General features: G+C 41.2%; 1 protein-coding gene across 1 annotated transcript; it reads right to left on the bottom strand.

The window, feature by feature from the left end:
• Positions 1-753: 753 nt before the first annotated feature.
• On the bottom strand, positions 754-16,319 carry onecut1 (one cut homeobox 1). Its single transcript, XM_052040551.1, has 2 exons — positions 14,920-16,319; positions 754-7,133 (listed from the first exon to the last, which is right to left on the bottom strand). The coding sequence occupies exons 1-2, from the start codon at positions 16,025-16,027 to the stop codon at positions 6,841-6,843; spliced, it is 1,401 nt and encodes a 466-aa protein (XP_051896511.1). The 5' UTR covers positions 16,028-16,319; the 3' UTR covers positions 754-6,840.
• Positions 16,320-19,843: the final 3,524 nt, after the last annotated feature.

Genomic DNA, 19,843 nt, shown 5'->3' on the forward strand with positions numbered 1-19,843 from the left:
TATTAAATGTAGTCAATGTTGCAGTGTTGGAAGTTGCCAACATGCACACAGCAGGATGCCACAAACAGCAATCTGACGTTGACCAGATAATCCATGTCGCTGGGCAAATATTGGCTAGGACCTGGAGGACAATTTCACTCCTTTGTTTGAATAGTGGCATGGAATCATTTGTGCCTACCTTAGAGAGCAGATGTGGCTTCAGGATAGAGTCCCAAGCCAAAAACAGCACCTCAAGCATTGCAGCACTCTCTCAGTATTGCGCTGGTGTCTGCTTGGATCTTGGCCTCAATTCTCTCGAGTGGGACTTGCATCTATAACATGATTAAGAGACATAGAGACATACAACACAGAAACAGGCCCTTCTGGCCACTAAGTCTGTGCCAACCATCAAGCATGCATTTACATGAATCCTGCATGAATGCCATTTCATTCTCCACACATTTTCATCAACTATCCATAGATTCTACCACTCATCTATACACCAGGGGCAATTTAGTTGCCAACTAGCCTACTAACCCACGTGTCTTTGGCGGGAATACGGAGCACCCTGAGTAAACCCACACAGTCACAGAGTGAATGTACAAACACCACACAGACATCACTGGCTGTCAGGATTAAACCCAGGTCACTGGAACTGTGAGACAGCAGCTCCACTGCCTATTGTGCTACTCTAGAGCACAAGGTGCTGTGGTCTGAAATGAAGCTAATTGTAATGGTTACATTAAGAGGGGGAAAAAAAAACAAAAGACCATATACATTTAAAGTGCTGGAAAATCCAACATTTTATTTACTACATTTTGTGACTACATAAACGCTGAAACATTTTAACACTGAAAAAGCATGATGACATCATCACTTGCTTTTTTTGCTTAGCAAACACAGCAGATGATATTGCACGGCATATAGTGAGAACATTAGCAAAGCTTCAAAACTAAATTAAATTTTCTTAACGCAGTACAGGAAAGATACTTAGAAACAAACCAGAATAATGCCTATTGCATTACACTCGCAGCTAGCACAAAAATACATAAGAAGCGCTTGACTAAGAGAAAGATTGACAAAATATCAGCAATAAACTGTAATCATATACAAGAATCACTTAGTTGGAAATGCAGATGCAAACGCATAAACTACTACCGCTTTCTAATTTGCAAAATGTCAGCAAATTGTCTTATATCAAAACCTTTTTTTTAAAGCTTTTCTGATTTCATTGCTATGGAAGAACTTCCTCTGGCTCTTGGAAGAGATACTATTAACTATGCACCCTTCACCTGTTGATTGTCTTAGGCGCTCTCTTTTAGGTATTAACTCCAAGGCAATCTAACTTGAAAGCGGAAGTGCAAAAATGCTGTCCAATTAACTTTTCTCGAATCAAGGAACAATAAAGCTGAAAGTGTGCATTATTGATGACAAGAAGCACGGCTGAATTTCTTGGACAAAAGAGGAAAGAGGTTGTGTAAATCCAGTCTGCAATGCACCACCAACGTTTGCTGTTACTTGTTGGTGATAACTGTTAAATTATTAGTCGCAATATGTTATTATCAGTGAGAAATTACTAATGCAACTCCATCAGTTGCTTTGTATATTTGATCGTTAAACTCGCGTTATAACATATGTTGGTTACATCCCGTGGTTTACTTCATTCCAACGATGTATCTGGCAATATCTTACAGCTTAGTTTATTAGTGCAGTTTAAAATTGCGCTGTATATTGCACGGTTGGAATTTATCTATATAAAAACATCACCAACCCCACACATTTTCAGTTTATTATTAGTCTAATGTCTAGGAAAATTCAGCCGACTAAAGGTAACATCCAACCATCTTGATTGAAATAATTGGCGAACTGAAAGAGATTAGTTAAATGTTCCCGATTAATCACTGGAGCTCATTGAAATGATCTCAGAATCCAGAGTCTAACGTCACTATTTATTATTAGTTAAATAAACATATTTCCGGAAAACAAGGACTATCAGAGAGAAGTTATTGGCTTAAAAGATAGATAAATACAGGTTAAAATGCTGGTAAGTGCGTCAAATACAACTTTATTAAATAATATAAATCACGGTTTCAAAAATGTACTTCAGTACCTCTAAGGTCGGATATTACCTTTCTATATTATATCCATAACTTCGATGGGATCGCCACTGTTCCAGCAATGCTGCCCCGCAGGCAAATACGCTTCAGGAACCCTTGGCGATTTGGGGAAATGTGGTCCGGCTGAACTATCTAAGTCACGATCGTGTCCCCGAATACTGAACTTAAAGTGGGATAATGGTTTCCAGCATCAGGTTAGGTTGCCCGTAAAGTTCTTCGCCTTCTGCTTTCTATGCCCGTGCGAATGACAAATTAAAACAATACTTAGACTTCACAAATCCCAGTGCTTCAAAACATTAAACAAATTTAAAATTCTTTGGAATTGCGGTCTTCCTCGAGGGAAGACCCTTCCTTAGTATATATTTTTAAAACACAAAAAGAGACTTTAAACAAATCTTACAAGCCTTCTAAGTGACGAAGTGATAACTTCACTGATAATTGAACCTTATTTTTTTGGCATTTTAATTCGTTGGGATCTGGCAGTGTTTGTAACATTTGAAGTGTCTGCAAAGAGATTTCAGACGATATTCGACTCTGCACCTTTACAGCATTTTTTTCCACCAGCTTTCTGGGAACACGAGAACAGAACTCTTTACCTACAGATTGTATGAGAAAGCTCTGGTTGCTTTAGGAACCTACTATGTACACTATTTTAAAGATGTACAGACACATAAATTAATACAAAAATCAAAACAAATCTTCACATAAGACAAAATGAATTGAAACAAATCACAGCACACGAACATTTTTGCAAGAAATACTTACACGCATCTTAGCAGAGAATGGCTTACCCTGTGAAAAGACTTTTTAATATAACACAAAAACCCAGTACAATTAACAGAAAAGTTAGGTTTCCCCTCAGAACCAACAGCAACCAACCCTGCACTACCACCCTCGTCTTCAAAATACTTCTTCCTCGAGCCCATCAGAGTTCTGCCAAATCTACAAAATAAATAATTATAAAGCTTTGAAGTAACGTTAACAATTATCAAACTATTAAGTTCTGCCTTATCACATAGACTCTCTATACAACATAACCCTAAAGATTTATTACTATGAGGTATCTTGAGAAATTGATAAGGAATGCACGGCCTGCGTTGTGTGAATACTCTAGGACGCAAAAAAGAGCTTTGGTAGTCAGCAAAAAGTGGAAATATCCTTTGGTATCAAAGAAAGTTTCATTGCATGGTTGCATGCAAAGCACCACGGTGAAAAGTTATTCCTTTTTTTAAGTAGTGGCCTTTCTAGAGGCTGAGGTATTCAAGAGTAAGGTGAGAAGAGGTCAACAGCGGTTTAACACTTTGGTTCAAGCAAGGCACTCGTCCTATGATTTTACAAATTTTGCAATATGTTTGCCTATAGCTTTTATGAAGAAAACTTCACACTGAGTGACAGTTGAGGGTTTAAGGAAAGAACGCCGAGTAGCCCACTCACGAAGGCCGTGCAAGAAAAATCTTTGGTATTCTTTGGTATCATCAATGTGATTAAAATCACGAATGGAAATCGAGTGAGGTAGCGTCTTTGGTTCACACTATAAATAGTAGATCTTTACACATTTTTACACGTGGAAGCAGCTATTTTACCTTTGCTTCTTTGTCTTAATAATAGTAAATGATTACCAAATGTATCGTAAAGCTAACCACACCACAAGAAACACAAGGCCAGAATATTGTTAAAATCCGGATTATTATCCATCACAATGGCCTCCTGCGTATGAACGCACCTGGCTAAATGTCACCTTTGAAAAATCACTAGTTCATTCTCTTTGTGCGAGGAGCCTCCTTTAACAAAAATAAAGCTAGACAGTTTCCTTTGGTCATAGTGGGAGTGAAAGGGAGGCGTGTATGGGAAGGACGTTTATAAAATTCAAGTTTATAGCGGGAATTTAACATTGGTTAAAAAGTCACTCAAGGCGTGTAAAATTACGAAAACAATATCTGACAGAAATATATATTTCATATCACCGTGACTTCAAGGATGAGTGACTGGTGCACAACAAGCAGTCAGAGAAATGACTCCAAGTCAGACTACATTTGAAACCCTAAATATATTCACAATTGTGATGTCCATTTTTAAACTCAATTATTCCCACAAATAAACAGATATCTTTTCAGAAGAAATTCCCCAGGAATTTATCTAGCAGTTTCAAATGGGTAGGTGTTTGGTACGAAGAGAAATCCTCGCTCAGCGGAAATACTTCGTGGCATTTTACTTTCAGGGAACGAGAGAAAGGCGAATTCCTTATATAATGCAACACACCCACCCCTCCACACCTCGTTCTGGCTGTGGCCACATTATATCACTTTTTAATTATATCTGTATATCGTGTGATCCGTATTCGACAGTGACTCGGTAAAACGTTGTTTTAAAACTGTCAAGCAAAATAAACCTTAAAATGAGTACAAAATAGTGGGTTTCGCTTGCATATTAGTTGGACTTGAGGTAAAGAAGTTATTTTGATGGAGTTTGACTTGAAACGATCGTTGTTACATTGAATAGATTCATTCAATCCTCGACAATTATTTATGCAAGACTCGTGTCATTTACTTTTATCAGAAATGTCATGAAAGGGTCGTGGCAGAATAAAGCACCATCGCGAGTAGTAGGTTTGTTAAGTCCATTTAAACTTCAAGATGCCGTTCCTCTTCTAGATCTTCGACTGACTTTTTTTTCGAGCATACCTACTTCCCGCCCTATGGACAGGTGTTCAATCATAAGACATGTTACTATGTGTGTCGTGTGTCGTGTCAGTGACCCCATGAGATTGCTCCTCAAGTATCTTGTTGATACCTTGACCCCCTTCATCTGATGGCATTGATATGTGATAAGGTATCCCGAAGACGGATACTAATACAACTGATCGGTGTAAAAACAAAATGGACTAGTTTTGCATTGTAGCTCGCCGACAAGTGCAATGTTCCTGAATAAAGAGTTTTCTTTGGTTCTTTAGCAGAATTTTTTAAAGCACAAAGGGTAATATGTAACTGCAACTGGGTGACTGAAATGTTGCATCCTGTCAAGAATAAGTCATATCTTGACTGAAACCTGAAACATACTGTTCAGTAGCCCAGATTTGTGTTCTACAGAGTTCCACCTCTGTTGTGTTTCACTATGGAAAACTAACCTGAATCATATAACAACTTTTGGTGTTAACAGCACCGAGCAGTAAAGTGCCTCCCTTTTCATTGGTGCATCCAACCAGATGGCTTTACTGTCAGCATTTGGTCATTGTAACTTGGGAAAAACAATGCTTCTACAGTACTGACTTCCCATTGTGTGCAGATTTACTTCCATAAGGGACAAGAATCTAAACTTGCTTTGAAACTTGTTATGTTGACCAATAATTTACATAATTTCGCATACTCCATAATGTATATTTAAAGGGGAGTTTGTATTTTTTAAAAAGTTGTTCGTTTTAGAGTTGATTAACCAATAGATTAAACAAAACATATAAATTATTATTTTTCTAACATATAAGGTGGGGTAACTATTTTTTAAGAATTGTGTTACAATATTCATTTTGTAGGCCACAGGGTTTTAGAATATATATTGCATGGTATTAAGCGAGTTTAATAACTTTACCCTGAAGCATATAGGGCGAGTCGCAGTGGTCTGCGGCACTCTTAAATATGGAATTCTTGTGTTAAACCTAGGCGAATTTGATATTGCTGTTACTTGTGTAAGTACAGGCTGGTACACCTGACAGATGTGTCCGGAAAAGCCTGTGGCATTGATAACTTATTTGTTGTATCGCTGTGTTCAGTAGAGTATTCATTCAATTAGCATATTTGACAATGCTATCCCCAAATGGAAGCATCCTTTGTCGCTTCCTTGCCTTTGCGGCAATGTGGATAGCAAGGAACAGGGATAAAGTGAGTGATTCCCATCTAATTCTACGGTAACTGCCACCTTTCTGTAACGTATAAAGTAAACGTTTGCCAATAAAATGCCATATCATTAATTTGGTGTGCAAAATATATTCGAATAGAAAATAGTAAGTGGTGTATTTTATCGCAGATGAACGAAGCTCCCAGTACAACTAATATTTGTGCTTCTGGCGAAATCTCCCTGTCATTTATCCCGCTCTTTGTTATCCAACAGAGTTTTCGTCTACAATACTGGGGTTGGTGTTATAGAATGGGTTTTTTTGGTCATTAGCTGTTGCATTTCCTCGGCCTGTGATACAAAGAGAATGCACTAGTGTGAGGTGACAGAACAGCTCTCACAGCGTTGAACTGTGCCCAGAATTGGAGCTTTCGCGTTCAACCAGCAAAGAGCTCGAATTCAATCACATTCCAAATGTACACAGAACGACTCCACAATTGTAAGGGTCGTGCCTGAGCACAACCCACAGACCAGCCCCTTGCAAAGTTTTCTGGCCACTGGCACGTACACGGGTATCTCTACAACATACACCTTGGTTGGTATATCCGAGGAAGTGAAATGGGTCAATGTTTGAAATAAAGTTTTTTTTCATGACGATGCTCCCAACGACTTTACGGCCACAGACACTGAACGATGTTGGATGATGAAGGTGTACGGCCAGCGGCTTCATTCTTTTTTTTGCAAAAGTCATAATAAAGTGTTGTAGAACGGAGTCCTAATGCAGGTCAATTAAGTCTTTGGTTTCGTTGGGCATATAAATATTATATTGTCTTTGAGTTCATTAATTAAACCTGCTGCCTGGAGGTCCTGGTCATTGATTTTAAAGCTATTCCACCGAGGTTTAGTCCGGGGTTCTCCTTCATGCTTTGGTACAAGTGCTTGATGAGGAAGATGAGTTGACTGGGTTGGAGGTGCCGTCATCCTGCCACTTATCCAAACTCCTCCGACGTGCGTTCATAAAGAAATTGCTGACGGTGCTCAGCTCCAAGCCCAGCTGCTGGGAAATGGTTATTTGCAATTCTTTGGACGGACGCTTGTTTTCTTTGAATATTGCGTGTAGAGTTCTGCGCTGAACATCCGTGAACACCAGCCGAGGTTTCTTGGGCGCGGCGCCCCTCTCTTTACCATGCTCCTGCTCTTTTCTTTTGCACGCTGCAAGACAAAGACGTGACATTAATCGATACCCACTCACAACGCCGGAGAAAATACCAGACAACGCCAAGGTGAGAAACAGATGCAACGATCTAAAACAAAGAGCGGGCTGCATTATTTGGACCAGACTTTCTTAGTTTTCAAATAAGATCCCAATTAGTCATTTAACGATTGGAGATTTCATTCACAAGGAGCTATTTGTCAATTTCGGGTCGATGACTGACAACAATTTAAATGTAACCACTTGTGCGTGATTGGGGTTATTGACTACACGCAAGTCACCGCCAAAAGAGGTCTCCGGAGCAACATTAAAATATCTTTATACATGTGCCCAAATCAAACTACTCTCAACATGAGATGAAACATTTATAAAAAACGTTAACGAGGAACAAACGTCATATCAGGCCAACCAACTCGTTCTCATTGCAGTTATTTTCTGTGTTACCTTGTCTAGAACCATCTGACTCCAACTCCACGTCCACTTCTTCGGTTCTCTCCCTATCCAGGAATTCGCCCAACTCTCTCGAGTAAAGCTGCCAGGTTGTGGGTGCCCTGTACCTGGCATCATTTTGTCTCCCAATCTGGCTCCCTTTATGTGTAAAAACAAACGGACGCCGGAATTTGATTTGAGGGTGGATAGATTTTTGTTTTGTTGCTGTTGTTGTATGGTGAAATAAGCCAACTGGTCAGAGGCGATGAAGATATGGAAAGTATGTGCATACGTACACGATTAGATTCCTTAAAACAGCGAGATGAAATTCAACTATGAATCAGTAGATGGCGCAGTTCTAACTAACTTTAAATCTTGTGACTACTCTGAAAATGAACTACATACAAGGTATTAGAGACAAATTCTCGATTGACTTGATAAACACAATTGTTTCCTGCAAATTGAGATCAACGCCTTAAAAAGAGCATTATTAATTAGCGAACTAAATGAACTGTTATTTTTATAGTTTCTGTGAACTGCACCAGTTGTACCAACCGCCTTCATCTTAACTCCGCTTTATAAATATGCGCCGAGACAAAATTTTGTGAACATTTAAATCCCACAATAGGCAGTTCTCTCAGTGACACTGCAGAGGTCTTTTCAAATTGATGCAAATTTCCTTCGATTTCAACCTTTGTGCCTTGATGTAAACACCACAATCACTCTCGTTTTGGCTGCATTATTTTTCTTTAAAATCCACATTACTTAATTAAAAGCTTTCGGTTGTCAACGACTACAGTGCAAAATTGAGCTGTGGCTGTCCAATGAAATATGCTTCAGCAGAGGTCAACAGTCTCATCTCGGGAGGTAAAAGACTCATTCCACGCGGAGAGACACCTAACCTGCAGCCCAAGATAAAGATAGAGCTGTCAGATGTCATTTATCATGTAAATAACCGGGGGAGGAAGGGAATATCGATCAAAATTGCAACTTAAGGTCGTCGTTTTAAATAGGATGTGAACTTTCAAAAACAATATTTGGGGTATTGGAAGAGGCAGAATGAAGCCGCGGAACTGTCCGTGGTGCTGAACGCAATCTGCCCCGCGATGCCTCGCGGAGATCTTGAGTCAGCGATGCCTCTACGACCGGTCCATTTTAATCCTTTTAAAAACAATCTCGGACTGTAAAATTAAACATTCCACGGGATTGTAATCTACATTATAGTTAAAGCAATAATCCACTTAACCTCCATTTCCACACATTGTTTTCAAAATAGAGTCACCTAAATTGCATTTAATATCTGCCGACTGTTACTCGGACAAGACCGTTTTGAAATCATGCTGGAACTGGCTATCAGAGATACGTTGCGTAATCCATAATTATGCATTGGCCCAATTTCCCCAGATTGCAGCCTCTAGCCAACATCTTGTTTTGATTCCTTGTACTAAATTACCTCACTGCCCACTGCTGTAAACGTAGGTGTTTACATCTATAAATATTTATTCAGATCCTGACGTAAGGAGTTGAAGCTGCTGAATCAACCAGATGGTGGCGCACTGGTCCTGTGGAACAAGTCGACGGTGACGAAAAATCGTTAAAGATTCTGATTAGTTTTAACACATAAATGCTCCATTTATGTCTACCACATTGCTACGTTTTGTACTAGGAAGGAGGACGGAGAGAATAGCTTTAAAATCGTTTTACAAACAAGGCAGAAACACGGCATTTCCCCTATTTTACGTGTGAAATTAGTATTATTTGGAAAGTAAAATTCAGGATAAATAGAAAGTTTTTTTCCTATTTACCACTGGAATATTTTAATCTCAGGGATTTAAGCAAGCACATATGCCATTTTTATCCACTAAGCACACGCGTTTAATTACTTAATAACTGAACAAAATAGCGAGCAGCGAAGGAAGATCTCCTTTGTTAATTCGTTGTTGTTTTCTTTCTGAATTTGAGAATAAACTGATCAACGTAATTGCCATGGATATATCCACTGAGTATCTCTGGTCACAACCAGTAGCAAGGTGCCCGGAATAATAATGGAGCAAATTAAAACAAACTCCCGCTGAAAAGCCTTGAGTGCAAGCTGTGCCAGTTTCACTGCTGCCACAGGGCGTCCCCCTTTGCCTCCCTTTAATTGCTCCCACGTCATTTGACCTAAATCAATCACTTCACTCAAATTAGATATAGGCAGATAACACTTTAAACTTCATCATTTAACTATTCATTACAATTGTCCTCATCTTTGTAAGTGCAAAACGGCTATCAATTTTGCTTTTAATTATTTACTGAAACCTAATCGAGGCGAAATTGTTGCACAAATGGGCACGGGATGAACCAACAATAGCCTGTAATTCTATTCCAAAACCACCAGTTTGACAGTGCGTTTTGGTTGTAATATTATTGAAGTCCACAAACACTGGCTGAAAGTCTGTATATGCAGTACTCCTCTGTACAACGACAGGCAATCTAATACTATAGACAATGAAGGAACTAAACTCCAGCATTCTTAGCACAAGACTAAAGGTTAAATATTTCGAAAACTGTGCTGTATTTTAAAAAAATCATTAATATCCTTAAATAGACGATTGTGTTACCTGCCCAAATATCAGTAACATCGTTTTAATGCTGGTAAATGCCTTCAATTTAGACAAACATTAACAGAAAACAAATGTGGTTGGATATTACCTAGTTATAAATCAATGAGGTTACAAGGACACTGTCAAGCAAAATCAGGAAATGTCACAGGTGTAGAACTTTCCCAGAGTCCAAACATTTAGCCTAAAATATTCCATAACTCGTATCACTTCCCTTATCTTTACAATGCAAACAAGCAAATAGCGTGCAGCGTTGCAAACTGTGGAAACCAGTGTTTTCAAATGTAACTAAGTTTATGAGAACCCAAAAGCTTCCATCTAAATGAGGCTCTTCCGATTACACAAAGAAGCTTGCCATACTCCAGGAGTTGCCGGAGTGTTCTAGGCTCAAACAAAGCCCAGAAGTGCACATCTGTACACTTCCACAGAAGGGGATTTCTAGGTCAGAATTTTAATTAAATAATTAATCACAAGAGACCTTTCTGGAAAGTACATCCTATAATTCTTGTAACATATCAAGGCCTTGTTAGAAGAGACAGCCGAAATAATTAACAATTTCAGGTTTCCAAGCAACGCAACATAAAATATATAAAACATACCCCAAGGAAATTACTCACAGTATAATGATTGTTTCACAATTTACTTTTAACATTTAAAAGTACGGCGATGACCTTTACTCCCGTCACCTATATTCTAGTTTGTCTAATTGGGGCCCTGAAGCAAATAAAAATAATGAATTTCCAATATCATCGATGATCACTTGTATTACTGTAGGTGCAAAGGCACCGACTGTTGTGAAATTTGGCGTATAATCGCCAAATTTATATTGTGTAATGTTATTTTGACAGCCTCGAAATATAGTCTTTGATCTACATAAGTGGCACAAGAACACATCTTTCCAAGCGTTGGAACAAAAACGTGCTCGGGTTCATTGCTATTGGAATTTACGGCAACCACATTCTGCACTTTAACTCATTCTTACGTCTGTAAATGATTGTTTGGAATCAACTACATGTAGGGAACGCGATGATAAGACAAAGCGAATGCTGACAACTGTTGTAATCACTTGGAGCAAATGGCTGTCTCTTTTCATAAATTAGAAATGTTTACAAATTCATTCTTAAATGAATGCACGCCTTAAACCCGTGACATTTGCTCGTCTCATTGTTACATGGGTCACAACGGAAGAACGGCCATGCTAATATATTCACAAAATACCGATTCAGAAGCCTATTTGCATGCGCAGGCCTGTTGATTTTTTAGCTACAGTTTTTGATACGTAAAGTGACTTCAACAGATTCTTATATATCTGGTTTAAGTACATTTCCTCCATCTAGAGATGCCGACATTCCCAATTATACCAGGATGCAACACATCAACACTCACGGGGAGAAATAGATTTCAATGGTCCCCTAATTTACCCTTGGAGGTGCAACTAGTGGGCGTTGTTGAGCGGTACTCATTTGAATCGAATTAACTCATTTGGATGTAATGTTAAAAAAACTGCGCTGTCACGTTAGTGATTTTACATGGAGACAATCCAGGATTTTGATTATTTTTAAAAAAAAATCTTTCAAACTAATTGGCATCCTTTACATTCTTACTATTTAATTGAATATTATTGCCAGATTAATGACCCTATTTTATACTTTCCTCACAAGTGAAATTCTCAAGAAATTCTTGTTCTCTATATTTAAATGACAATGCATACTACGTAGATTAAAATCTACATACTGATACAGTGGGGAAAGAGAATTCATTTTGAACAAAGTATACAGTAATGTTGTGGAGTTAATTGCTTTACTGATGCCGCACCTGTCAGCAACTACCGACTACATGAGTCAGTCTCTGCTGACGGGGCCATTTAAAGTCTGTTGCCAATATCTCCGAAACCTGTTACCACCACCAAATCACCAAAAAAAGCTTTTTGTTGATTTTTTTCCCCAAATACTAGAACCGAGATCACCTCCCAGTCTGAAAATTAATATTTGAAAATTAATTACGGCGCGTTCAAGATTTGTATTATACCATTTAATTTGTCTATCTAAATGTGAAACTAAGCGCTAATTAACCCATCGCCCCCTTTAAAATGCAAGACACCAAATAAAAATATAATTTTAAAAATTGTTCAGCGACAGTTATTAAATTAAATGTTTATAAAATAGGTGAAGCTGGATTATATACGACAAAGAAAGAACAAAATGGAGTGTAAAGAGGTCACCCTTGCAATTAGTATTTTCTGCTTGCATTTGAAGATAGTACAGGAAGTGTCAAGACCTCAATATTCCTTACATGTAACTACCAATTTTGAGACTGTTTGCGGGAGGTTCAATGTAATCTCGGTACTAGAAATCCCCCAGGGATTCGCGGGAAGAGGCAAACACAAGAGGCGAGCTTGACAAAGCAAGAAGGGAATTGGATGAATAACAGATTTCACTTAGTCAGTGGAATTTGTTTCGGCCTCTTCATGCAAGGACATTTTTTAAAACAAAATGTCCTATATGAAGCAACGAAACTCGATGCTCATCAGGTACAGACTGGTAAGAAAAAGGAAAGCATCCGGATTAACAGTGGCCAAATGATCACTCCCTTACAATAAACTGTAAAGGTTCAGCGTGTTCATTCCCCCAAAGACCAAAACATAGCAAGAAGGCATTCAAGTTAATGAAACATTTTCAGTACCCCTAAGATCTGACACAATTATCTGTTGTGGGATTTTATGGCAATTATTTATCAGGATAAACAAATGGAATTTGGTTTGTTTAAATTATTTCTGCGGGTTATTGTACAATTTGTTCAGACAGATACTTCTTTCATTTTGTGTTTAAGCGAGGGCCTGAGTTGTTCAGTGTGAAAGAATAAATAATAAATGAATTGACTGAATAATAGATCACAGGTTAGGACACGTTTAGATAGCTTTCTATCAGGTTGTTATGTTTAGCAGCTATAAATATAACGGCTCAACGTAAACGTTTATTACTTAACGGACACCTAAAAATCGCAATGTCAGAGATATTGCAACTACCACAGCAACCTCTTTTGAACGCCACGATGAACTGAAATAAATGCATATTAATAAGGTGAAGAGAAGAGTTGTGGTTAAAGAGGTGATTAGCAATCCAAATCAGTGTGTGGGTATTTTCTGTTGAAATGGAGACGTGACCTGTTCCAACATCAGCCAACCCGCCTTGGCAGCGTTTACCTTGCGATAACACCCATAAGACTCTACAACATTTTCTAATTCAAGTGGTTGTTTCCAGTATCGATCCATGCAAATAAATGTAGACTGAGGTCGACAAAATTGTCGTAAAAATACACTCAAGGCAGCGTCTAAAAATCGAACAATACGAATGTTATCAATCGTTCGATGGAGATTTCTTGACTAGTTATTTACTCAAGCGTACGCATGCTCTCACAGCAATTGAATTTGGATTTAAATTATGGAACACAAAGAGCTTGGGGTAGATCATTTAAATACATGTACACGGCACCTCTGCTTTGAGTAAGCTACATTTTCAAGGGGAATATTCAAATGGTTTATTCTGTCAACTTGATTTTATACAGAAGCAATTCAGAATAATGCTCGATATTATTCAACAAATCTTTGCTTTTTGACGAGGCTGGACCATTACTTTCAAAATAAAGTATATTTTCAGGTGAAACCTCAGGCTGTTTGTAACACTGAACAATTCCCAAAATAAGCGATAACCAGGCGACTAATGTACTGTAATTCGCTTTAAAACCAAACAAAGTTTCCTGTACATTTTACAGCTGGGGCTTGGAGAGATTACGCGCATTAATTGCTTTCTCGTTTTATATAAACGTGCTTCTTTATAGAAATGTCACACACACGCGAACAAATACAAAAACAGCCTTCCTTTGTGCACTTAGATCTGAATTAAAATTGCCCGCAAGTGCACGTCAGAGTCTGTGTGAAACGGATCACTGCTCCTGACTCTGGCTCAGATTGACTGTCTTTCGTTCTCTTGGGAAAAATTAATAGAGACCTATCAGTTAATTAACAAAGCCTCACGCAGGGCCACACCGAGAGAAAAAACCCAGACTTCCCTCACTCGCTACAACACAATCAAAAAGTTAGCAGAAGTAACAATTCGCCTTTTGTTTTCTAAATCGGTCGCGACAAATCTCATGCTCAATAAAATTGTAGGGGTAGAAATGAGGCCAATTAAAATCACGCTTAGCTTCATTGTCAATCTAGAACGTGCAACAATAGTTAGTAATTTACTTTCACGGGCTTTCAAGAAGAATATTTGGACCCCGGTCTCTCCTGGATACCGATTTAACTTCACACCGTTACTGAAAGGGGAGCGGTTCGTTGTCAAAGGCACTTGGATCAAACCGTTGCCCTGAAAGTAACCAAGTCACAAATATGAGGTTACATTTTTGCGAGACGTTTCTCATTCTGCAGCAGACAAATCGGCTGCGGTGCACTGAGACCATCGAGTTTGTACAGTTAGACACCAGACACCTGTGTAGACAGGGCCAGGTCGCCGCTCTAGCTGCAACCATATATTAAAGAAAATGCTACCAGGCTGGTGTGAGACCGTGGGGCTTTTCTGGGTTGGGATCCGGCAAATTTCAGGTACAAACCGGACTAATTCTAAGGACCGTTTTATTTAACCGGGGAGGGATTCTGGATCACTGTATCCTTTCCCCGTTGATGTACTGAGACCATCGCTGTGTGGCCGCTGGACCCAGCACAAGCCCCAATATAACGGCGAGCTCTGCTTACCTGCCAAGCGTAGGGCCGACATTCGCTGGAACTCGGGTTCCTGCAGCCACTTCCACATGCGCCTGAAGGTCTCCCGGCCCGACTTGAGCTTACTCCAAGGTTTCGGGTTCCTCAGCAAGTCGGACAGGGTGCCCTGCGAGCGGCACAGCACCCGTTGCGCGAAGATAGCTTGCGGGATGCTGTAACGCTTGAGCTCGGTGGTGATCCTCTGCGCTACCTCCTTGGTGTTGATCTCTTCCAGCTGGCTCGACCCGCCGCCTCCTCCTCCTCCTCCTCCGCCACCCCCACCTCCTCCTCCGCCGCCCGCCTGCGACCCGTTGGAGGAAGGGGGCGGCTGCTCGCCCCTGGCCGAGCCCAGGACCTGCCCGTGGCCCTGTGCGTGCGGGTGGACGTGGGGGTGATGGTGCAGACCGTTGATGGGCACCATGCCCACCGAGGGAGGGCTGAGCCCCCGGCTTAGATGCTGCTCCGCTCGGCCTAACATGCCCGGGTGGCCCTCGAAGCCGTTCGGGGTCAGCATCTTGTCAGCGGGCATGGGTCCAGCGTGCCCGTAAGGTGGCAGACCGTGCTGGGAGTTGTGGATGGTGCCCAGGCCGTTGGTGAGAGGGGAGCCGGAGAGCGGGGAGAGGCTCTGAGCCATGCCGCTCATATCCTTGTGATAGTGGCTGTACAGATTGTTCATTGAAGTCAAACCTCTCTCGTCCCTCATCAAGGTGAAGCTGCCGCTCACGTTGCCGGCCAGCCGCTGGTGGTGGTGGTGGTGGTGGTGAGGGAACTTGTCGGACACGGTGGAGATGGGAGGCAGCGGCTGCAGAGGGGTCAGCGTGGTGTACGTACTGCTCATGCCCGGCACCGTCTCGCAAGCCATGGTCATGGTCGGGTGCAGCGGGGCGGCCAGTGCGTGGTCCGGCGGCCGGTGGTAGTCTCCGGGACCGTCCAGGATCGAAGCCATGCTGGACACCATGGAGCGAGCGTGGACCGGCAGATTCCGATGGCCGATGGAGCGGCTGTGCGGGCTGGGGCTACTCAGCAGGTCGCCCGGCTGCACCGGTTCATGAGGCACCCCATGCAAATCGCCCAGGTTCTCCATCGTTAGCTGAGCATTCATGGTTGGCGCACGGTTTTACACCGGACATCTATCTGGCGTGTCCCTGGGAGAGCTTCACATCAAGGTGGTCACTTGCACTTTGCATTTCATTCATTTATTTATTACTCCCGATTTGGTCTATTGTTTCCCTCACCAACCCCAAGACTTTTGCCCCCACTTTCTTCTCTTTCTTGCTTTGCTGTAAGGCTCCCCTCCCGTCCCTCCCTCCCACCAATTCTAATTTTTTTTTGGTTGGTAAATTTGTTGCTTAGAACGCCCGTAGCCGCGGTGCCAGCCCGCTCCGGTCCCTCGCCGCCTCTGCAGCCATATCTTCACTGTGTGTGTTTGGTCCACACTTCGCTTGTCTTTGGCCCCCCGAGCCGTCGCTGCTGCAACCCTCCCCCATCCTCCACCCCCCTCCCTTCCAACTACATCCCCCCCCTCTCTCTCCCACCACCACCACCACCCCTCCCCTCCCCAACCACTCTCCCTCCTGCCTTCTGCCGCCAGCAGTGCGCACTCACCGTCTGCGCACTCCTCTGCAAGCCGCCCTGACGTCGGGCGGCCAATTGGAGATTGGCGTTTCCTTCCGGGTTCCCCATGTCAACACAAAATCCAGAGAAAGAGCCGGAGAGGGGTGGGGGGGGGGGGGGGGTCGGTGGAAATCAAATCAAATCACAGCCTCCTGTTTAAGGCAGCGCCGGCTCCAAGCTGCACATTGCACCGGCTTCTCCGCCCCTCCTCCCTCTCACAAACACACATTGCATTCAACAGCAAATTCTCAATCGAACACTCCGGATGCATTTTCCCCCCATATTCATTTTATTCAATGCACTTTATTGTTACCGTGCTTCATTATACATTAGATATAGAATGCAGACTGCATCACTAGAAATGCATTAAAACTGACCCGATATTGTTAGGCAGCCGAGATATATTAGTAAGGGCATCGCGCCGCACGAAGACCGCTCCAAACTGAAGGTTATCCCTGTCCAGATCCACTCGCTTCTCAAATCCACGACCGTTAATTCCACGTTTGCAACCGGGGTAAAATATCACTGAAACCAGTTTGTTTTGCTGTTGTTCCTTGGGGAACATTAGGTTGATGTAATGTTCCACCGCACCTCGGGCTGAAGATGTAAATCGGACCCTGGCCAGTCTCCTTGCTTGGGGTCGAGTGGGTTTCAAAACATAAAGATAAACCAAACCCGTGGGTTCCCATCTCACTGAGGCAAGGCACCGAGGCGAACATGTCGACTGGATATTCCGGCAAAATGAAGCAGGTGTAAAGTGCAGTCAAAAACTGGTTGCAACATGTTTAGCTAAATTTGTATAATATATGTTTGATCAATAAACTGAGCTTGGATAGGCCAACAAAAGGTGATGATGTAGAATTAATTAACCACACAAGTCACTTCTGACGACCACAGTGCAACAAAATTGGCAAACAAATTAAATGGAAGAGAAAAGAAACTCCAAGCCACCAATCTATTTTTAGGTCAGTAATAATTTTCTCGTAATGGACTGGATTCCCCTTAAAACTCTAAGGTTAACGCTTGCCGGCTAAACAATTAAAACGCAGAAGTGCTGAAATGTGTTAAAGACAAAGGATTTTATTTCTAAAAGGGACGCAGCACGACACATGCCACTGTTGCTGTTTTAAGCGCTGGTCCGATAAGGTGCTAAGCAAAAACGGGACAGATGTGCCCATTGTTCTACGATTAACAATAACGGATGAGGCCAGACAAGTGTTTGGAAAATGTGGCCCTGTTCTCGCAGGCGAACCGCGGGAGGGACGGAATTATGACATAATAGATTATGATATTTGACTGAATTCGTACAGATCTACACGAAATTGGTCAAATTGATTGGGTGGGAGAGAATCGAATGATGAATATAAACAGGGCAAGTGTCAAATTACGTATCAGAATACTCAAATATATATATTAATACACATATATGTATGTGTGAGCAGGGATCAATCATTCGGTCTTATATTTCAGGAAAATGAAATTACTATGATGGCAATTATGACATGCCAAAATGCGATTAGCCAAGAAAACATCAACAGCAAACAGATGAAAAGAATGTAAAACAGATCATTGCAACAGCAGCCTTACTATTATCTGTTTAATCAAGCCCCACTTAGCATTAAGATGGATATATTACATCAGTTATATCATTAAGCCATTATCTTAGCAGAAGCGTTAAACAGTATTTGTTTCCAGTAGTTATTTGCAATATATCTTTGGCAACAATGAAATAATCACTGTTAAGGACAACCATTACTTGTCAAGCTATTGTCATGCTTCAAATATTCATCAGCAGTTTTATCAATTAATAATTTATATTCTGATTATTGATTACGTTAATTCAGCGGAATCTCAGTCAATGCAATAGATTAGGTGGGATAAATAGTTGGACGAACGGACCTTTATATAACCCTGTCAATACGATTTCATGGAAATATTAGGACCCAAAATTAATTTGCTTATGCGTTGACATTACCACAGATTGGTTTATTTTGGACTTGCACACGCGTAGAACTTTTGTTTTGTATTTCTGAAGTTCGACTTGTCGTTGAACTATCACGAACCACATGAAACTTAAATAAGAGAACCAATTGGAGAATGGCAAATTTTTGTAACATTGGATTGCAACAAAACCTGACTATAAACCCATTTTGTTGATGGCCCATTCTTAAAATAAAGCTGCCCAATGTGCCCGCGTGTGTGCGTGAATATTAATGGTCCTGAAGCATTGCGGTCAATGTTTGTGTATTTGTTGGGGGTGGGCGAGGGGTGGGGGTGGGGAGAGAGGGAGAATGAGGAGAAATCGCACATTTGAAATCAAGAAGGTAGTGGCTGGGATCTAAAGGCCGGCATTAGTTAATCCATCAAAACGTTGAAAAGACTGTTATGGGTAAATTTAGCAGCATCTTGAGCAGGCGTCTTCTTGCCCTTCTTTTATGGTGCTTGTAGTGGTCAGTTGCTGAAGGTCTGTCTTGATTGAAAAGGGACATGTCAAAGGTGACGCTTCAAGACTCCAAGAGCCAACAGCTGCCGTTTCAACAGATTAACCGGAGACTTTTTTTTGTACTTTCGCCTGTTGAGCTTCTTGGACCTACTTGGCCATAAGAAAACACACATCTGTCAGTCCAAAAAATATAAGAAATACCAGGTGGATGTTAGAGGGGGCAAAAGGTTTAATGTTGCGAATGGGGAAAATTAAACAATGCAGCTGTTCCTTAACAACTGTTACTTCTCCACAATAATCATGCACTAAAAAATTAAACCTGCAAAATACAATTTTTCTACGTTTTGACGTTTTCCCATTAACGGTCTCTCGCTAAACAAGACTGAATGTGAACGAGTACAGGAAATACGTGCTCCTAGAGTTAGCAGGAAGATAATTAGCAGGAATGGTAAATCCTTGAAAGTTTTGAGCCACTGTTTCACACCGTTTCAAATGTGCGTGTTATTCTCTTGAAAGCATAATAAACTTAGGCTGGGATCTGACTTTAGCCTCACCAGTCTGCAAACACACAGTCCTGCCGCCCAGAGTTGGAAAAATTTTGAATTTCACTTATCTGCCTCACTGTGGTCAGTACCAGTGTAAACGCGATTTATTTTGAAACTACACAGGAACCTTAAATTGCCCATTGTCACGACGCAAGGCCGAAGCTGACATCAGATTTGGTAATTGTGTTGCAAGTGATATCTTCATAACGCAAACACTCATTGACCTTACTTAGATTTCCACTGTTCAGCCTCAAACTTCATTATACCGACGGCGGTGCAAGTAGTTTTAATGGACATTAAGGCATGTTCCCCTCAT

Source organism: Pristis pectinata, chromosome 28, assembly GCF_009764475.1.
Source record: "Pristis pectinata isolate sPriPec2 chromosome 28, sPriPec2.1.pri, whole genome shotgun sequence".
Classification (NCBI taxonomy): Eukaryota; Metazoa; Chordata; class Chondrichthyes; order Rhinopristiformes; family Pristidae; genus Pristis; species Pristis pectinata.

What these genes read in the sequence shown, in the direction of transcription:
- onecut1 (XM_052040551.1), bottom strand. Translation starts at nt 16,027, where the DNA reads ATGAATGCTCAGCTAACGATGGAGAACCTGGGCGATTTGCATGGGGTG. An exon ending in GTCGGCCCTACGCTTGGCAG is followed by an intron (nt 7,134 to 14,919) that starts GTAAGCAGAGCT and finishes TTTGTCTTGCAG; the next exon opens with CGTGCAAAAGAAAAGAGCAG.